We start from the raw sequence: 17,181 nt of genomic DNA on the forward strand, positions 1-17,181 counted from the left end.
TCCAATAATTCTTTTCTTACTTTACTTCCTTTTATTCCAATTTGGAAAAAATGACTGAAAAATAAATGGAAAAAAATAAGGGAAAGCAAATACAGAAATTATTTTAAATGTATTAATAAAACATGTAGATTACTAATATTAAAACTGTTGTATTTGCTAACTCCATCAATTTTATTCTTCACCTGGATGCTTAACTACCTCTTTCTGTTATAGTGACTACTAACAATGTATTAGTACTCATAACGGGTTTTGCTAACAGCAAAACAATGAAACATGATCAGCTAAACTGTATTAGAGGAAGGTGACCATGCAAATATATATAGCTTAGAATTAATTCAAAATATTGCATTACTATACCATACTAAGACTAAGTGATAGATTTTTCTTCTCATTTTTTGAGCAATAGGTTGGATAAGATTGCCAAGCAAGTTTGTGTGAAAGAACTGCAAAAATCACTGCATTACTGGCTTTTATAAAGTTGCAGAGAAAGGACTGTGTCTGAATCCTTATTACAGTCATTTTACTCCACTACAGCACCAACAGCAGGAGCAGAGACAGGCACCAATTCTCAGAAATGAAAAGGAATGTGAGATCGACAAGTAGGTTCTGATTTTTTTTTTTTGAAAGACCACATAGACATTTGTTTCCAGGCAAAAAATGCAGCTGCAGGTTTAGTAGCATTAGAATAGAATTAGCTTTATCATGCAAGCTTACCAATAGAAGTGCTCCTCCACCATTTTTGTCACTGCTCTAGAAACAGCTCTTTCATGTGGACCAAGGTTTTTATTTAAATTCACTCCAAGTTTCTCTTCCAAGAAGTCAATAATGAACTCACTGCCAGATACTTTTTTGTGGTTGTATTCAATCCAGGGCATTTTCCCTTGAGGGGAAAGTTTTCCATCAAAATAGTTCTAAGAAAAGAAGCAAGTAAAGAAACAAAAAACATACACAAAAAGCCCTTCAGCTTCTGTTTAATCAGAATAAAAAGGTGCAATTATCCAAATCACAAAAGCAATATTCTAATTTCAAGGTAACTACCAAACAGCAACAACCTGACTCTAAGTTTAGGGACAGAAATTACACATAAACAAGTATAAGGGATCAGAAATCAGTTCAGATCTGTAACGCAACAGAAGTTCAGTCCACATAAACCACTTTCAAAATGGTCAAAAACGGTTTACAATAAATATGGATGAATGTAGCATCAGACTTAATTGATTTGGGTTAAATCAGTTTATTGAACTTCTGTCCCAGATCCTCTCCGGATTCAAGATAACATACAGTCCCCCAGCATCCCAGGATGCTTTGCACCTCCCCCGCAACTCCCTTCTTACAGGATGGGTGGGCTAGCCTTTGCCCAAGCAGAGAGGCTTGGGCCATGCTTTTCTGCTTCGGTCAAGCAGGGAGATGTGCTCTACCACCCCCTGGCTTCTGGTCTGAGCCATTGCAGGCATGTGGCTGCATTTCCCAAATCAAAAGTGAATGTCTGTTCACTTGCTTATCAGTTCAATCTATACAGCTTACACTAACCTGCACAGATTGAATCAATTCAGTCTCAGGCTTTTTGACTGTCAGTACTTAGCCTAAAGGGAAAGGCAAAAAGTTGTTCCAGCAAAAGTAATGCTAAAGCAAGAAAATTTACCTGTCATTTTTAATACCAAGCAAGAGGCCTGATCCTGCAATGTTACTTGCCCTTCACACTTGCTGTAGCATGATTTTGTATTAATTATTCTATTAAAAACCAAAGAGGATTAAAGGCATCCAGCATCCCACAGCACAGGACCCAATATGCTGAAGAATTTTCATCACAGAACAAAAACCAACAACAGTATTTGGGACTTACACAAAAGAGCAATTTTCCTCGTAAAAACACTTTATAAATATTAAATATCCTCATAGCCCTGAGACAGAAAATGCAAATCTGCATACGCATACTGAAAATGGGAGAAAGAGGGACTGAAGTCCACCTCAATCTTCTCAAGAGCGGCAATAGGCAAAAATCCCAAAGTCAAGTGCCTCCACCTTCTTTCAGGCCTTCAGTAAGCCTAGTTTAGACATACATTCCTAGCCTCTTTGGCTAGGAAGGAAGTACAGCTTTATGAACCGTCTTAGCAGTTGACATTCTGCAAATGTCACTCATTTTCTTCAATCAGATCCACAAGAACCAGGCATGAGCCTGCATTCCCATTAAAGTGCATGAGACTCCATACAGGCCGGCATGTACAGATCGGACTGCACTACCAGGGCCTTACTGCACAAGTATTATCCCCATTTTACCATGCCATGATGCCCCCTGGTGGTTCCACAACTATGCCCACTCTGCCCCTAGGGCGCCTTCCTATCTCACCTGCCGCGGCTCGATGGAAATATAATGATAAGAGCACGGGAGACTGCCCTGGTCTTACTCTAATGACCACCCAAATTGTGGTCATGGACTTGTGGGCCAAATGCATGGTTCCATACCTCCCTACACCATGTCCCATGCCTCATAGATAGCATCCTCACAGATGTTCAACCAATTGCTGACACAACCCCTCGCTGGGCCTTCCGACCCCTTGGCCTCTCAACCCCACTCCAGTTGCCAGACCCCTCAACCTCTCCTCCAGCCCCTTTCTGGGCCTGTAAGCCCTTCAGTCTCATCCAACCATTTCTTGGGCTACTAGGCCCCTTGGTCTTTCTCCCAGCTCTTCTCTGGGCTCTCAGCTCCTCTCTGGTCCCTTGTCCCTCAAACCCGTCCAGCCCTGCACTCTATTCCTGGCCCTGCACTGGTCCCACCCTACTCCCTGGGCCTCACTATAGGCCTGAGGCCCCTCACTGGGCATCACAATTCTCTGGGTGAGGCCCCCTATGGTCCCACCCTACCCCCTGGGCCTCACTATAGGCCCGAGGCCCCTTGCTGGGCCTCAGAACACCAGGCCTTGGACCCCTCTGGTCCTACCCTTTATTCCCTGGCTCCTCGCTGGGCCGCTGTACTCACATGATCCTGGTCTTCCCTGGTCCCTCACTGGGCCTCTGATCCCACATGATCCTGATCTTCCCTGGCCCCTCACTGGGCCTCTGGACCCATATGATACCGATCTTCCCTGCCAAGTGCTTTTCTGTTGGGATGTGCTCCCCTAGCATTCTCCCTCCATGGCGTCATCCACAAGGCAGTGGAAGCTGAAGCTTTCCAGCGGTCCATCCTCGCCTTTCCCTAGAGTGGCCCAGGCATGGCATTTCACGGAGGCTGCTTCGCCACAGGTAGCCCCCACCATGCTAACCAGCTCCTAGTAGGGTGCAGTTTCAGGTCTTACCTTAGACCAGTCTTCACACCTCCCTGATCTGGCTCACCCCTCTCTGGGCTCCCCCTAGATGTCCAACGCCCCTCAGGAGTTGTTAGCCACTGGGCCCCCTGGCTCCATCTCTCCTCTGAGTCCTCCATCTCTGATCCCAACTCACTCTTGGACCCACTGGCCTTTGTCATCCCGGTCTGCACCCCTCTTAAACCCTTTCGTCTCTCAGCTATGGCCCCTCACGGACCTTTGGCCATGGCCTCACCTCTACTGGCCAACAAGCCCACCCGGCTCTGGCAATCTCCACTGTGGTCTGTTTCAAGTATTGGCCTATCCTGAGCCCTGCCCCTGCACAGAGATTCGCAGGGTCAGTCCATTGGCCGTCAGCCCCCTCACCTCTGTGGGTCCACCCTCTTGGGCCCCTCCATAGATCACACTCTCTCTGCAGGCTCAGAGCCCTCCTTAGGTCTTCCTACACAACCCTTTCCTTCTTTGGTTACAACCTGGCCCTTCAGTAGGCCCACCAACCCTCAGACCCTCTCTCAGGAATTGCCTGGTCTCTCATTAGGCCCCTGTACACTCAGTCTCTTTCTCTGGGCTCATCTGGCCTTTCAACAGAGCCCAGGCAATCAGACCCAGGCAATCTCCCATAGCTCACCTGGACCCTCAATAGGCCTACACACTTTCAGCCTCTCCCTCAGGGCTTGCATAATCTTTCACTATACCCCTGTGCACTCAGCCCCTCTCTCTCCGGCCTCGTCTAGCCACCCAACAGACCCTAGGAACTCAGCCCCTCTCTCAGGGCTCTGGACCCCACAGTGGGTCCCCAGGAACCTCCTCCATCCCCTTAGTTCCTACCCAAACATCTGGATGTCCTTCTCCTTGCTGGCATTCAGGAGTGGCAGTCTTCCTGCTCAGTGATGTTCCTACACCAGCTCCCAAGATGTTACTGCCACAGCCTGCTCTCAGGGTCTAGGCTTATACCCTCTCTAAACCCAGCCCTCCTCCAATCAAGTGCCTCCTTTGATCAGACCGAGCCACACCTGCCGGCCCCCTGGGTCAGCTGGCTCTGCAATTAGCCCTGACCCCCACCGGCCAGTGGTTCAACAGGCTGCCTAACCGCTTAAAGTGACGGGCACATCAAGTGCCCTGCCACATTAAATATTAACAACATATCGTGCTATTTTTTATTATTGAACTTTGGAATAATCTTGCTGAGTCTTGTTATTATGTAAGAATCTCGACCTACATTCAAAAACAGGATAAATTTCAAAAACGTAGCAAAAAAACTCAGAAAAACGTATACCCTGAAGGCTCAGAATGAGAAGCTAAATAAAAAAAAAAATAAAATTTAGTGCACTTTTAAGTCGTCATTTTTAAACCAATCTAATTTGTTTGAGGGCCTAATCCCTGGTTTTTTTAAGTTTCACTGTCAACAATGCCATGGCAACATGGTTAGGCCTTCAATATTTATCTTCCATTAATCTATTATAGATTCATTAAGGGATTATATGGACAAACAGCTCATTTTGCAGCCAGAAGTACTAATGTCTCCATCTCAATGGGGATTCAGCAGAAGATCTTTTAATAGTACGCCACCCTGACTACATTTTGAAATACAGATGCACAACGTATTACAAATGTGTGGCCATTTCTAGGCACATATTCCCTCTAGATCAAAATACAAGAAATAATAAGAGAATATTGTTGGGAACACAATGCCTTCTGCTTCATGCCATTTTGGGATTCCTGCCCATCCACACACATGATCTGAAGATAAAAAATATGATGCTAGATATGCAAAAATAATGCAATAGGCATCACCTGACTTGCATATCAGGGGGAAGGAATGATGGAAGATGTGCTGGTTCATAGTAAAAATGCTAAAAATGCAGATTACTTGAAGTAAAAAAAATAAATATTTTATCTACCATGCAGAAGAATTAATCGAGAATTATATTAATTCTATAAAACCCTATTAATTATATATGCAGCACTGCTGGTTTAAGTCTCTGCTAATTTCCACAGGCTTTTTGTTGTGATAAAAATATCAATATTTTGAGCAGTTGTTAGGTGTTCATAAAACATAAGTACAATTTTTTTGCTGTAATACCAATAATCAAAGTGGTTTCATTAAAAAAAGTTAGTGTAGGCTATACACACTATATTTACCTGCATCCAAGATGACCCTGAATTTAAGACAACCCGCAAATAATAAGATTCTATACATGGAAAATTTATAAAATTTGTTATAATTTTCCACATGCAGAATCTAATTATTGGAGGATGACCTTAAAATTTCTCCCCACCACTTCATCAGGGAAAGCAGCAGCGGGAGTTAGGCGTAGGGAGAAGTATTAAGGGAACAGGCTGCAGGAAAAACAGGTGGTGACAGGTAGTAGGGAGGCAGTGGGAGCAAGGAAAGCAGTGGAGGGATGGGAGGAGACAGATCTCTTCCTGTTGCCTGCCCTCCCCACCCCTGCTGTGACTGCCCCACCCCTGTAGCCTCTGCTCCCTGCCTTCACCCATCATAGTCTCAGGCCCTCGGGCCTCCTTTCCTCCCACCGCATTCTCCTCCTCAAACCCTATGCCTCTCACCTGCCCCAAACCACCTACCCTTGCTCTGGCAGCAGCAGGCTCTGTCACCACTCCAACCGGGAGCACAAAGCACAGCCCCAGCTCAGCCCCATAGCATCAGGATAGAGCCAGCATCATTGCTATAGGGCCAGGCTCCAGACCCCAGGCTGGAGTAGGGACAGAGGCTTCTGGTGCCAGGGCAAAAGTAAGTGTCAGGGGCGGGGGGGGAAGATGGATGAAGGAGGGTAATGGAAACAGGGGAGAGAGGACAGGGGTCCGAGGCTATAGTGGGGAGAGAAAGAAGGGGCAGATGGTGGCAGGGAGTCAAGCAACAGGTGTTGCTGTGGCTCCAACCGAGGGGCTGGGGTGACAGCTGGAGCTACAGCAGCTGCCTGCCCCACTTCTGCCTTTTACTTGATTAAAAGATGAGGAACTTTCCCTTCCCTATGTTAAACAGGAAAAAACATCATATTGGAATAGAGTAAATATGGTAATATGCACTTCTGTATATACACATGCATGTGCACTTGTGTGTTAAGAATGATGTTACCACAACGTTAAAGGTTATATTTGAAAGTACAAAATATTTAGGAAGCACAGCAGGTAAGGTTTGACTAACAACAATGGCTTAATCATATCGCATGGATTAAACTCTGATGCATCTTAAATTTCTTTGGTATTCCCATGTTTGCTTGTAGTTTGCTTGTAGAATGAAGTATAATTCATTTTTTGATATGCTAAGACACTTGATATCCCTGGATAAAAGTTACATTACAATGCAGATATTTTAAGCCAAAAAACTTTAATATTTTTAGAGCTGCTACCAATTGTCAGCAACTATCAGTTAAACTCTCACTTACGAGTCAGTCCAGCTGCAAACCAGTGAATGAATATGGTATTGTTATCAAAGACAAAATCCACCCCAATATAATACCTGTAGTCTAAAAAAGCAGTTGTGAAGAAAGCTCCTCTGAAGCTCTGGAATTTGCAAGCAGAATTTCATGGGACATCTGGGGTTTATTTTACAATGATTTCCTGAAGGAATTAGCCCCCACCCTTCCAAGTACTGTAGCATGGGGGGTTGTCTGTTTAAATCCAATTCTAAACAAGTATAATAGACTTTAAGAAAACGGACCGTTTTGATGGCCCAACTTGATCAGATTCTAAATACAAAATCTTGACTTCTTTAGGAATAATTACTGCAGCCAAAACTGTTTCCTTCAAACTTTTACAGAGGTTAACATTAAAGTTCCCAAACTTGGCAGAAACAGTTGCAATTGTCCTGAACAGAGTGGATTAATTAAGTTTAAATAGAAGCACCCTGGATTCAGAAACTCAGGGAACTGATGGGCAGGATCCCCTGCGAGGCCAGTCTGAGAGGGAAAGGAGTCCAGAAGAACTGGATGTGCTTTAAAGAAACCTTATGGAAGGCACAGAAACAAACAGTCCCGCACTGCAGGAAGGCTAGCAAGTATGGCAGAAGACCAGCTTGGCTTAGCAAGGAACTCTTTAGCGAGCTAAAACACAAGAAAGGAGCTTACAAGTAAAAACTTGAACAAATGGCTAGGGAGGATCGTAAGAGTATTGGCTCAGGCATCAGGAAGGCCAAAATTCAAGTGGAGTTGCAGCTAGCAACAGACGTGAAGGGTAACAGGATGTGTTTCTACAAGAGTGTCAGCAACAAGAGGAAGATCAGGGAAAGTGTGAGTCCCTTACGGAATGGTGGAGGCAGCCTAGTGAGAGATGATGAGGAAAAGGCTGAAGTACTCGGTGCCTTTTTCACCTCAGTCTTCACAGGCAAGGTCAGCTCCCAGACTACTGCACCAGGCAACAGTTTGGGGAGGAGGTGAGAAGCCAACAGTAGTAAAAGAACAGGTTAGGGACTATTTAGAAAAGCTGGATGTGTACAAGTCCATGGGGCCGGACGCAATGCACCCCCGGGTGCTGAGGGAGCTCGCCAATGTGACTGTAGAGCCACTGGTTATCATCTTTGAAAAAACATGGTGACTGGGAGAGGTCCCAGGTGATTGGAAAAAGGCGAATATAGTGCCCATCTTTAAGAAAAAGGAAAAAGGAGGATCCAGGGAATTTCAGACAAGTCAGCCTTACCTCAGTCCCTGGAAAAAATCATGGAGAAGGTCCAGTCAGCATGGATTCACCAAGGGCAGGTCATGCCTGATCAACCTGATTGCCTTCTACAATGGCTCTGTGCATGCGGAAAGAGCAGTGGACATGACATACCTTGACTTTAGCAAGGCTTTTGATATGGTCTCCTACAACATTCTTGCAAGCAAGCTAAGGGAGTACAGGTTGGATGAATGGACTGTAAGGCGGACAGAAAACTGACTGGATCGTTGGGCTCAAAGGGTAGTAATCAATGGATCCATGTCTAATTGGCAGCTGGTATCAAGTGGAGTGCCCCAGGGGTCAGGCCTGGGGCTGGTTTTATTCAATATCTTCATCAATGATCCAGAAGATGGGAAGTAGTGCACCCTCAGCAAGTCTGCAGGTGACACCAAGCTGGAGGGAGTAGTAGATACACTAGAGGGTAGGACTAGGATTCAGAGTGATGTAGACAAATTGGAGGATTGGGCCACAATAAGTCTCATGAGGTTCAACAAGGACAAGTGCAAAGTCCTGCACTTAGGATGGAACAATCCCATGCACCAGCACAGGCTGGGGAGCAACTGGCTAAGCAACAGCTCTGCAGAAAAGGACCTGGGGGTTACAGTGGACAATAAACTGAAATAAACCAACAATGTGCTCTTGTTGCCAAGAAGGCTAACAGCATACTGGGCAGCATTAGTAGAAGTGTTGCCAGCAGAGCGAGGGAAGTGATTATTCCCCTCTATTTGCGCTGATGAGGACACATCTGGAGTCCGGTTTCCAATTGCGGGCCCCTGATACAAAAACCATGTAGACAAATTGAAGAGAATCCAGCGAAGGGCAACAAAAATGGTTCGGGGGCTGGAGCAGATGACTTTCGAGGAGCAGCTGAGGGAACTAGGCACATTTAGTCTGGAGAAGAGAAGAATGAGGAGGGATTTAATAGCAGCCTTCAATACCTAAAGGGTGCTTCCAAAGTGGATGGTGCTAGACTGTTCTCAGTGGTAACAGATGACAAAACACGGAATAATGGTCTCAGGTTACAGCAAAGGAACTTTAGGATAGATATTAGGAAAAACTCTCACTAGAAGGGTAGTAAAACACTGGAACAAGTTACCCAGATAAGTTGTAGGCTCTCCATCCTTGGAGATTTTTAAGACCCAGTTAGACAAAGCCTTAGCTAGGATGATCTAGTTGGGGTGGTCCTTCTTTAAGCAGGGGGCTGGAATAGATGACCTCCTGAAGTTCCATCCCAACCCTAATTTTCTATGATTTTATGAGAGCCAAACAAAATGTTTTGATAATCCCAAATTCCAATGTTTTTATTTTTTTAGAGGAAATTTTTAAATGTTGATGTATTTTTCTGATTTTGAATTACTTTTTTTTTTTTTTTTTCAAACTTTCAGGAGGTCTCTCAGAATGGACACTAGTTCCTAACCTTGGCCCTAACCAAAACACAGCCTGTAGGCACAGGCCAGAGAATGAACTATAAATCAGAGTCTCAGTTATTTCTCTGTTTCTCACAGCAGTGCAAGGGACAGCAAGTTATTTAATTCCTTTTCTGAGAAGACTATTGCTCTATTTTGTATACCCAGCAGGCTACAGTAGAGAACAAGAGGGGATGCCAGCCCTTTCCCTCGCTGTCTGGTACCTGTCACAAGACAAGCAGCCTCCTGCAACTTGCCAAAGATATTGTCATCATCTGAACAAGGCAGAGCAAGAAGTAAACATACCTCTAACTCCCTTATTCCCCTGTGGTGCTAAATAGGGGCTCAAACAGCTTAGCTTGTAGTGGTTTTTATTTGCTGTTTGATTTCATAGTAGTGCTTTGCTGTTCTGTGCTATGACACAGCATAACTGCTAGGTACATTAGTTACATAGTACTGTGTTCTCACTCTATGAGGATAGAAAGAGACACAACAGTCACGGACACTAACAAAGTGGTGGGGTCAGGTCAAGCCAGCCTGGAAACAATCAGCAATCAGCAACAATATTCAAGACAGGAGGACTGGTAAAGCAGCAGTAATACAGGCAAAAAGCAAATACATCAGCTGAGGAGACTGCGATGGCCTATTGGCAAAGATGTTCAACAAAAAATGGACAAGGAGTTCTGTCAAAAACTAAACCAGCCAACAGTCTGTCAAATATCCTTGCCATGTGTGGAGGCCTGACTGAAGCCACAGTGTTCTCTGGAAGGTCAAGAAAGGATTAATAACAAGGTGTGTGTTTCCTTTTCATATTTTCTTGCATACTACACACACCCAAATAAGACAAAAACCTTGTTTTTGGAAAGGCAGAATGCAGGGGAAAAAAGATTTTTCCAGTGTTATGACTACATAGAGCAGCGATAGAGCCTAATCTTCAGCTGACTCACACTCCCTTTCCTCCTCAGGCAAAAGGTACCATTTTTACCCTTTCACAGCTGGATTACCAAAATCTCTTGGCTGCTCAGCCAAAAGCTGAAACTGTAGCTGCTGTTGAAGCTGCTGCTGAAGACTGAACTCAATGAGTGGATCTAGGATTTAGAAACAGGCTTAAAACAATCTTTAGGGCTGTACAATAAGAGAAGAGAGACCAGGAGTAGCTAAATTGCTAAAGAAAGAATAGCTTGATTAGTGGAATATCCAGATCATTAAAAAGGGAGAGTCATTAACACCTGTTGAGTAAAGAGACATTACCAGGAAATCAGGTAGATCAGAATGAGCTATGAAATCAGTTGATTCCCTTAGTGCTATCTGAATAGAAATGATACTTCTGACACCAGGCAGGTGGCTTTAAATTTTGAGTGGAGCAAGAATCAAAGGTGAGTGACCACATGACTGCACCTCTCCCAATCTGTCCCTTCTAGACTCTACCCTTTCTACCATGCAGATTCTGGAGAGAAAAGAAAGAAAAGAAGCAGCAGACATCTTACAGTGTCTCCATGCTTCTCTTCTGCCCAGAAAATCAGCTTTCCCACTTAAGACTTATATCCCGATTTTGGAAAGTTAATGTTTTGGTAAAGAGTGTGAGTGGTATGTAAATAAATGTAGGTAGGGCACATATTTGCCAGCCCACAAACCTCTAGCATGTACTAAATGCAAGAAGGAAGAACACCCCGACTGACCTGAACAGGAGTAAGTAAATGTTATATTCTAGGCATGTCTACATGTGAAATTAATTCAACTGAAATAAATTCAACTGAAATAAATTCAACTGCCTGGGACTGACGCATTAAGCCGGGTCAAAGCAGCCCCAGCTGGCAAAGGGCCCCGGGGGAGTCAGCCTGCCAGCCCAGGGCTCCTCCAACCTGGATCAACATGCTGCACAGGGGCTGGCTGTGCACAAGGGTGCTTCAGTGTGGGGCTAGCCAGCAAGCAGCCCCTGCACTGAAGCACCTTCATGTCCCAGCCAGCCCCATCAGCCTCTTCACATGTGTTGCGCTGCACTAAATAACATCACCATAGGACACTACTTGTGTTGACAAGTACTAAGCTATGGCAACATTTCTTAGTTTAGGGCCTAATAGGGCCGCATGTGTAGACGCTGAGACTTTACTGCAGAGCTAATTAGGCAACTGCAGTAAGCATCTTGTGTAGATGTGCCCTCTATCTCTTTATGATATTAAATATTGAGCAAAATATTCCACAGTTGTGCTCGTACTGGTGGATCCTAGGACCACCACAGCACAACAAAGTCCTTCCCACTTGTTCCTGTTCGCCTAAGCTCAATCACATCAAATAGGCAGACTAAGACGGGTCCTCTAAACACACGTCTCAGTCTAATAAGTGTTGCTAAGTAATCCTGGAGTGGTTCTAAGGCATGCAATTAGGACCTGTCCAAGTAATCTACTTCACCCGAATGCCAAGCTTCTCTATGGATGGAATGGGAGCTAGTGGGCAGGACTTATTTCCAGTGGCAGTCCCAGTGTCAGTAGGGAGACTGTATGATGCCTAAGTATCACCTTCTGCTTCCCTCTATTCACACTGAAGGGAAAAAAAACTGCGATAAATTCACCAAATAACTATTCCCTACCCCATGATCATTAAAATTTACCCTGCAGAGAATGATAAATGATTCAGTTCAAAACTATGCTGTTTCACAGTCCAACTAACATAGGTTTCTGAGCAATCCTAAATATTTCCCAACGATTTAATTCCATCTTTATTTGACATGCCTTTTCCTTAAGATGCTATCTCCAAAAGCATCTTAATACCTTGTTCATAGCAAGTAAGATGATACAGATTATTTCAGATATTAGAGCCGCTTCTTCAACTCAGAAATAGCGGACCAGCTTAGAGAATAATAGTTGGTTCCTCAAAAATACTTTTTTTCCCTCATTCTGCTCTCCCTGAAGTCATTGACAAAACGAATGTCCCCCATTATGGTTAAGAGAAGGTTCCCTCTTGTTACTAGCACGATTCAGTGACACAACAAAACCATGCTTAAAGCCAATCTGCCCAGTGATAAAAAAATGGTGGTTTCCCAATGTCAGAAGACAGCCATAATCCATCTGGTTCCCTCTCTCCAGCACTACTGATTTTACAATGCATGTAGGACCAAAACAAGGAAACTTCTTTAATTCACATCAAATTTAAAAAAGCACACTAAAATCAGATGGCCTGAAAGCTTTTTTGTCAATAACAGCTTCAAACTGAATGAGGGCAAGAGACACAAAATACCTCAGATCCTCAAAATCTGTACAATTTTTACTGAAACTGCACTCAGATGTCTATTGTTTCAGCCAAGCAAGGTGTAGGGGTTTATTTAAGAAGGGAGGTGTCCCAAGGGTACACTCACATATACATTTGGAGCCATTTCAAAATTGGAGGGGGATCTCTTCCTCCTAACCAGGCAGCAGCTGTTACATCTTTACAGTGACACAGGTACAAGCAGGGAACAAGACAAATGCAGCAAAACAGCTCCAGCCTTAACACTGCTTCATCCAGAGTTAAAGTTAGAGCTACATTTGCATTGCTCCTGGCTTCTCCACACAACTGTTAGGACGTAACCACTGCTGTGTGTTCCCAATCAGCAGGTCCCCCTTTTGAAACAGCTCCAAATACATGCGTCCTTACCTCCAGACAACATCCTGTGAGGCACAAAGAAGTGTCTCAAGTAGGGGTGCACAGATATGTCAGTTGGCTATCAGACTGGCACCGATAAAAAGAGAAATGACGTTATCGACTATCAACTTTTTTTGGTCGTTGTAGGCAATAATTATGGCCACGTGCCCAGAGCACCCTGGCGAGCGTAGCCCAGTCCCCGTGCCCCACTGCCAGCCTGAGCCCACAGCAGGCAACAGGTCCAGGTGAGTAGTGGAAGGGAGAGGGGGCACCAAGGAGTGGTCACAGGGCACCACACTCAGCAACAAAGGACCGTTACTGGCTCCTGCCATGGCAATGCCACGTGCACTGCAGGGGCCTGAGCGACAGGGCTGTGCAGGACTGACGGGATTGCTGCAGAGACACTGAGCTGTGCACAGGCAGCATAAGAAGCTGCACAAGGGACAATCCACTCCACCAGGCACCAGGTGCCTTTGCAAAAGTGGCTCCTCCCCAGCAGCCATGGGTGGCCCCACAAAAGCCCAGGAGCTCCTGGTTAACCTCCTCCTAGCCCTGGCCAAGCTGGCTATTCATGTCACCAGGAAGGAGGTTCTGGCCAAGAGGGTCCCTGGGGACTGTGAGGCCGTTTTCCTGGGTTTCCTCTGGTCCTGTCTCCAGGCAGAACACCACTGAGCAGCAGCCACTGACTCTCTAGTTGCATTTGAGAGTTGGTGGGCACTGTCTAGGGTGCTCTGCTCGGTGTCCCAAGGGTGCCCTTATTTTGACCCTCTGACCCACACACACGTTCCCTTCTTTCATTTTTTGTCCCCCACATTCAGTTATGGCCTTCCGTCTATCGCCACCCTTAAGTGGTAACCTGTTGTAATTTAGTGGGGTATAGGCCCATGTAACGCAAGGTCACAAATAGGCCAGCGGCCATGGGAGCTTAGCTGCATGGGGCCCACCAGTGCTGAGACAGCAGCGTGCTCCAAGCATGCCCAGCACAGGTCCACTCCACCTGCCCCGGATGGCAGCATGGGCTGCGTGGAGAGCAGAGCTGCAGGTAGGAGTTGTGGGTAAGAGGGAGTCATGCATGGGAATAAGACAATCACCACCTGCCTCATCAAGGGCTGAAGCAGGCAGGAGGCGTATGTGTTTGTTATAAATGCATAACAAATAGAAAAAAGGTCTATTTATGTGAGTAGTTTAAAATGCCTTGCACTACTACTAAATATCAGTTATAAGATCAGCATTGGCCAATGCAGTTGGTTAATCATTGGTTATCAGTATCTGCCAAGAAAATCTTTATCAGTGCACCCCTAGAACTGCACAGTGAACAGGCACACCAAAATGGATCTGACAGGAGAGCACCAAAAAAAGCCTGCTATCATGCTCCCATGATGCACTGAGATAAGCAATGCTCTGTGTACTCCTGATTTGACAAATGATGGCAGGACAGGTGCATGTGACCACATGAACCTACTACTGGCCAAAGAGGACTACATCAAGCAATTCCCTCTAGCTGCACGTAAGGCTCCATGGTAATGTCAATACAAAACAAAGCTTGGGCAGGAGGTCACAATATCCTGCCAAAGAGGAAGACTCAAGAGTGGCACATGCGCGGTTGTCCATTAATGACCTGCAAGAATGTGTATGCTCTGTAAGTGCATAGGGCACCCCACTGCCTAGGTTGGCATTCACAAGCAGGGAACAGCAGGTATGGGGAACTACACATCCACTGTGTGGAAGACAGGCCTAGGGGTAATACTATAGATGTGGACTTTAAACCTATCCAAGCTGATGGTATCATTGTCAGTGGTCATTGTGGGCATCCATCATATCACATAATGTTGAATCACTGACCATGCCACTTGGGTTGGGTGGTCCCAAGACTTTCAATTCCCAGTGGAAAGGGTGAATTTTGGTCTATCAAATGGAACATGCAATATAACCAAAACATGTCATTCACATAAAGGGGGAGAAGACATTAAATTATATAAATGAGTAGTGACATCCCTGTAAAAAATAGCAAAGCCCGGTGATAAGCTTCTTTTCTACTGCAATTTGATCTGCCTTCTGCCTGGTAAGCCACATCCTATGGAACAATGTTAATCATTCCAAACCTCAGAACTGCATAAGCAACCACAAAAAAGAAAGTATAATCTGTCAAAATATGCTTTTCCTCCCACAAATGTGCCATTTCATACCCAAATTACACTGTTCTGCAGGCAGTGTCAGTAAAGTGTCTCCTGGTCTTGTGAAACATCTGAAGTTCAATAATCTATGAGCCATTCAAATTGGAATTTAAAACTATGTACCACTGCAAGGGCTGGAATTTTTCCCTTACCAATACTATAAAGCACATGTTTTATGTATTAGTTACAATTTTTTGTTACCTCTGAAATGCTTATGCTTGTATTCCTACAGGAAAGCAGTCAACTTTTAGAAATGGATGGTTGCACACAAGAAAATGCAAAACACTACAAAGCATTTCTAAAATATTTTTTCCTATAAAATATGTGACATCAACAAATACTTGTCCTGAAACACAGCATCAAAAGTTCCTAAAACCCCTATAGAATGACCATCTAGCTTATTCATGGCTCCATTGCTTGACAGTAATGTAGTCATCCTAAACTTTGCCAACTATAAGATTTAGTACACCTCAGGGACTTTATCATTATCATCATCATCATTTATGGTTGTGGTGATTCAATATTCATTTTATGATCTTACATTCACACAGGACTTTGCACACACAAAAATATATGTCCCATGCTTCAAAGAGCTTACATTTTAAAACACACGTTTGTCACAGCTGTGTTAAAATGCAGTGGAATGAGAGCTATTCTGTGGCCTGGTCTGATTGACTAATGGAAGAACCAAAATAAGTTGCTTAGTTTTCTCTCTCTCACCCCCTGATCTAGCTTGGGTTCCATCCCCTGCAGAAAGACAGCACCTCATCTTGCTCAACACTCACCCACACTACTAGGGAATGAGTGCCACTATTAAGAAGTGGTATTTACAGGCTCTGAAAACAACACCCTCAGCTAGAGGAGCTGTGCCTGCAGTGAATGGCCCTATATGTCGGAAATTTTTCATTGCATTTTAGGGAGACCTCAAAAGTGAAACACTCCTGGGAAAGAAAAATGTCAACAACTTAAGTATGATCTATTTAACATAGTTAATTTTGTAGGCTAAACAAAACTAAACAACAAAATATTTAGTACATTTCAGACATCATTTAGCATGACACACAAAGTCCCAAAATTAAGTCTTCAAATACATGCAGATTTACCATCAAGCAGTGAACTCTGAAACTGCCTGAATGTTTAGACCAGTCTGCTTACAGTAGGGCCCATCTTTAAGACCATATACCTTAATAACAAGTGTTTAGCTCCCTTTCTGCATATACAATTTGCTTAGTGAGATAAATATTCTGTCTACACATTTAGCATTACATGCAAGTTCAATGAGACATAATGTAAAAGAAAACAACATACTCAAGTTTACCTGGTAGGGCAAATCAGCCATCCTTAAATAAGTTTCCATTTTCAAACAGAAAGGAGATAAACTTGGAACACCATTATTGGGCCTTGAGAATTGATGCAGTATAATGGCATCTTTTGAATCAACCTCTTGCTCTTTCCTGGCAAAAACAAAACAGAATTTTAAAACAGGGCAAAAAACCCAGACTACATTATGTGCCATACATCAATATATTAAGTGCATACTGAAAATGAATGGCTGAAACAAAACATTCATCCCCACCTAATGGGCTATTGTAATTTTTTATTCATCAAGTCCAAAGTCACTAAAAGCACTTAGATTCCTGAGTCAGAATTCCAAGAGAAACCTTAGCTCATTCTATAGTGGAGCTATCTGAAAACCTGGCAAGAGTAAACTGATAAGACAAAATAAGTAAGTGGGGGCCTTATTCTCCCTTCCTTATGCCTTGTGACAAGTCAGTGTAAAACACTCATTCTGATGTGGTAATATTCTGTACCCATTCTGTGTAGCTGTAAATGACAACACAAGGTACAAGGCAGTGGCAAAAATCAGACTCTGCAACCGCATTTCATTCAGCCAAGTTCCTTAAAAAAAGAAGAGATTCTCATAACTCCAGATCTTTTATCCCCACTTACAGACTCACTGCCTTTTTCTGTAACCTCATCATTACCCTTGGCCTAGTTCTGTCTTCT

At 44.1% G+C, this 17,181-nt stretch overlaps 1 protein-coding gene across 1 annotated transcript in view; it reads right to left on the reverse strand.

Annotated features, from left to right (window-relative positions):
* The window catches only part of FAXC (failed axon connections homolog), a 52,696-nt gene extending 36,071 nt beyond the window's left edge, over positions 1 to 16,625 (reverse strand). Inside the window, exons 1-2 of the mRNA XM_025200083.1 lie at positions 16,493 to 16,625; positions 715 to 911 (exon numbers count right to left, since the gene is read on the reverse strand). Coding sequence (XP_025055868.1) covers positions 715 to 911; positions 16,493 to 16,531 — 236 coding nt within the window. The 5' untranslated portion in view covers positions 16,532 to 16,625. The remainder of the gene's footprint in view (positions 1 to 714; positions 912 to 16,492) is intronic.
* Positions 16,626 to 17,181: the final 556 nt, after the last annotated feature.

Source organism: Alligator sinensis, unplaced genomic scaffold (genome assembly GCF_000455745.1).
Source record: "Alligator sinensis unplaced genomic scaffold, ASM45574v1 scaffold145_2, whole genome shotgun sequence".
Lineage (NCBI taxonomy): Eukaryota > Metazoa > Chordata > Crocodylia > Alligatoridae > Alligator > Alligator sinensis.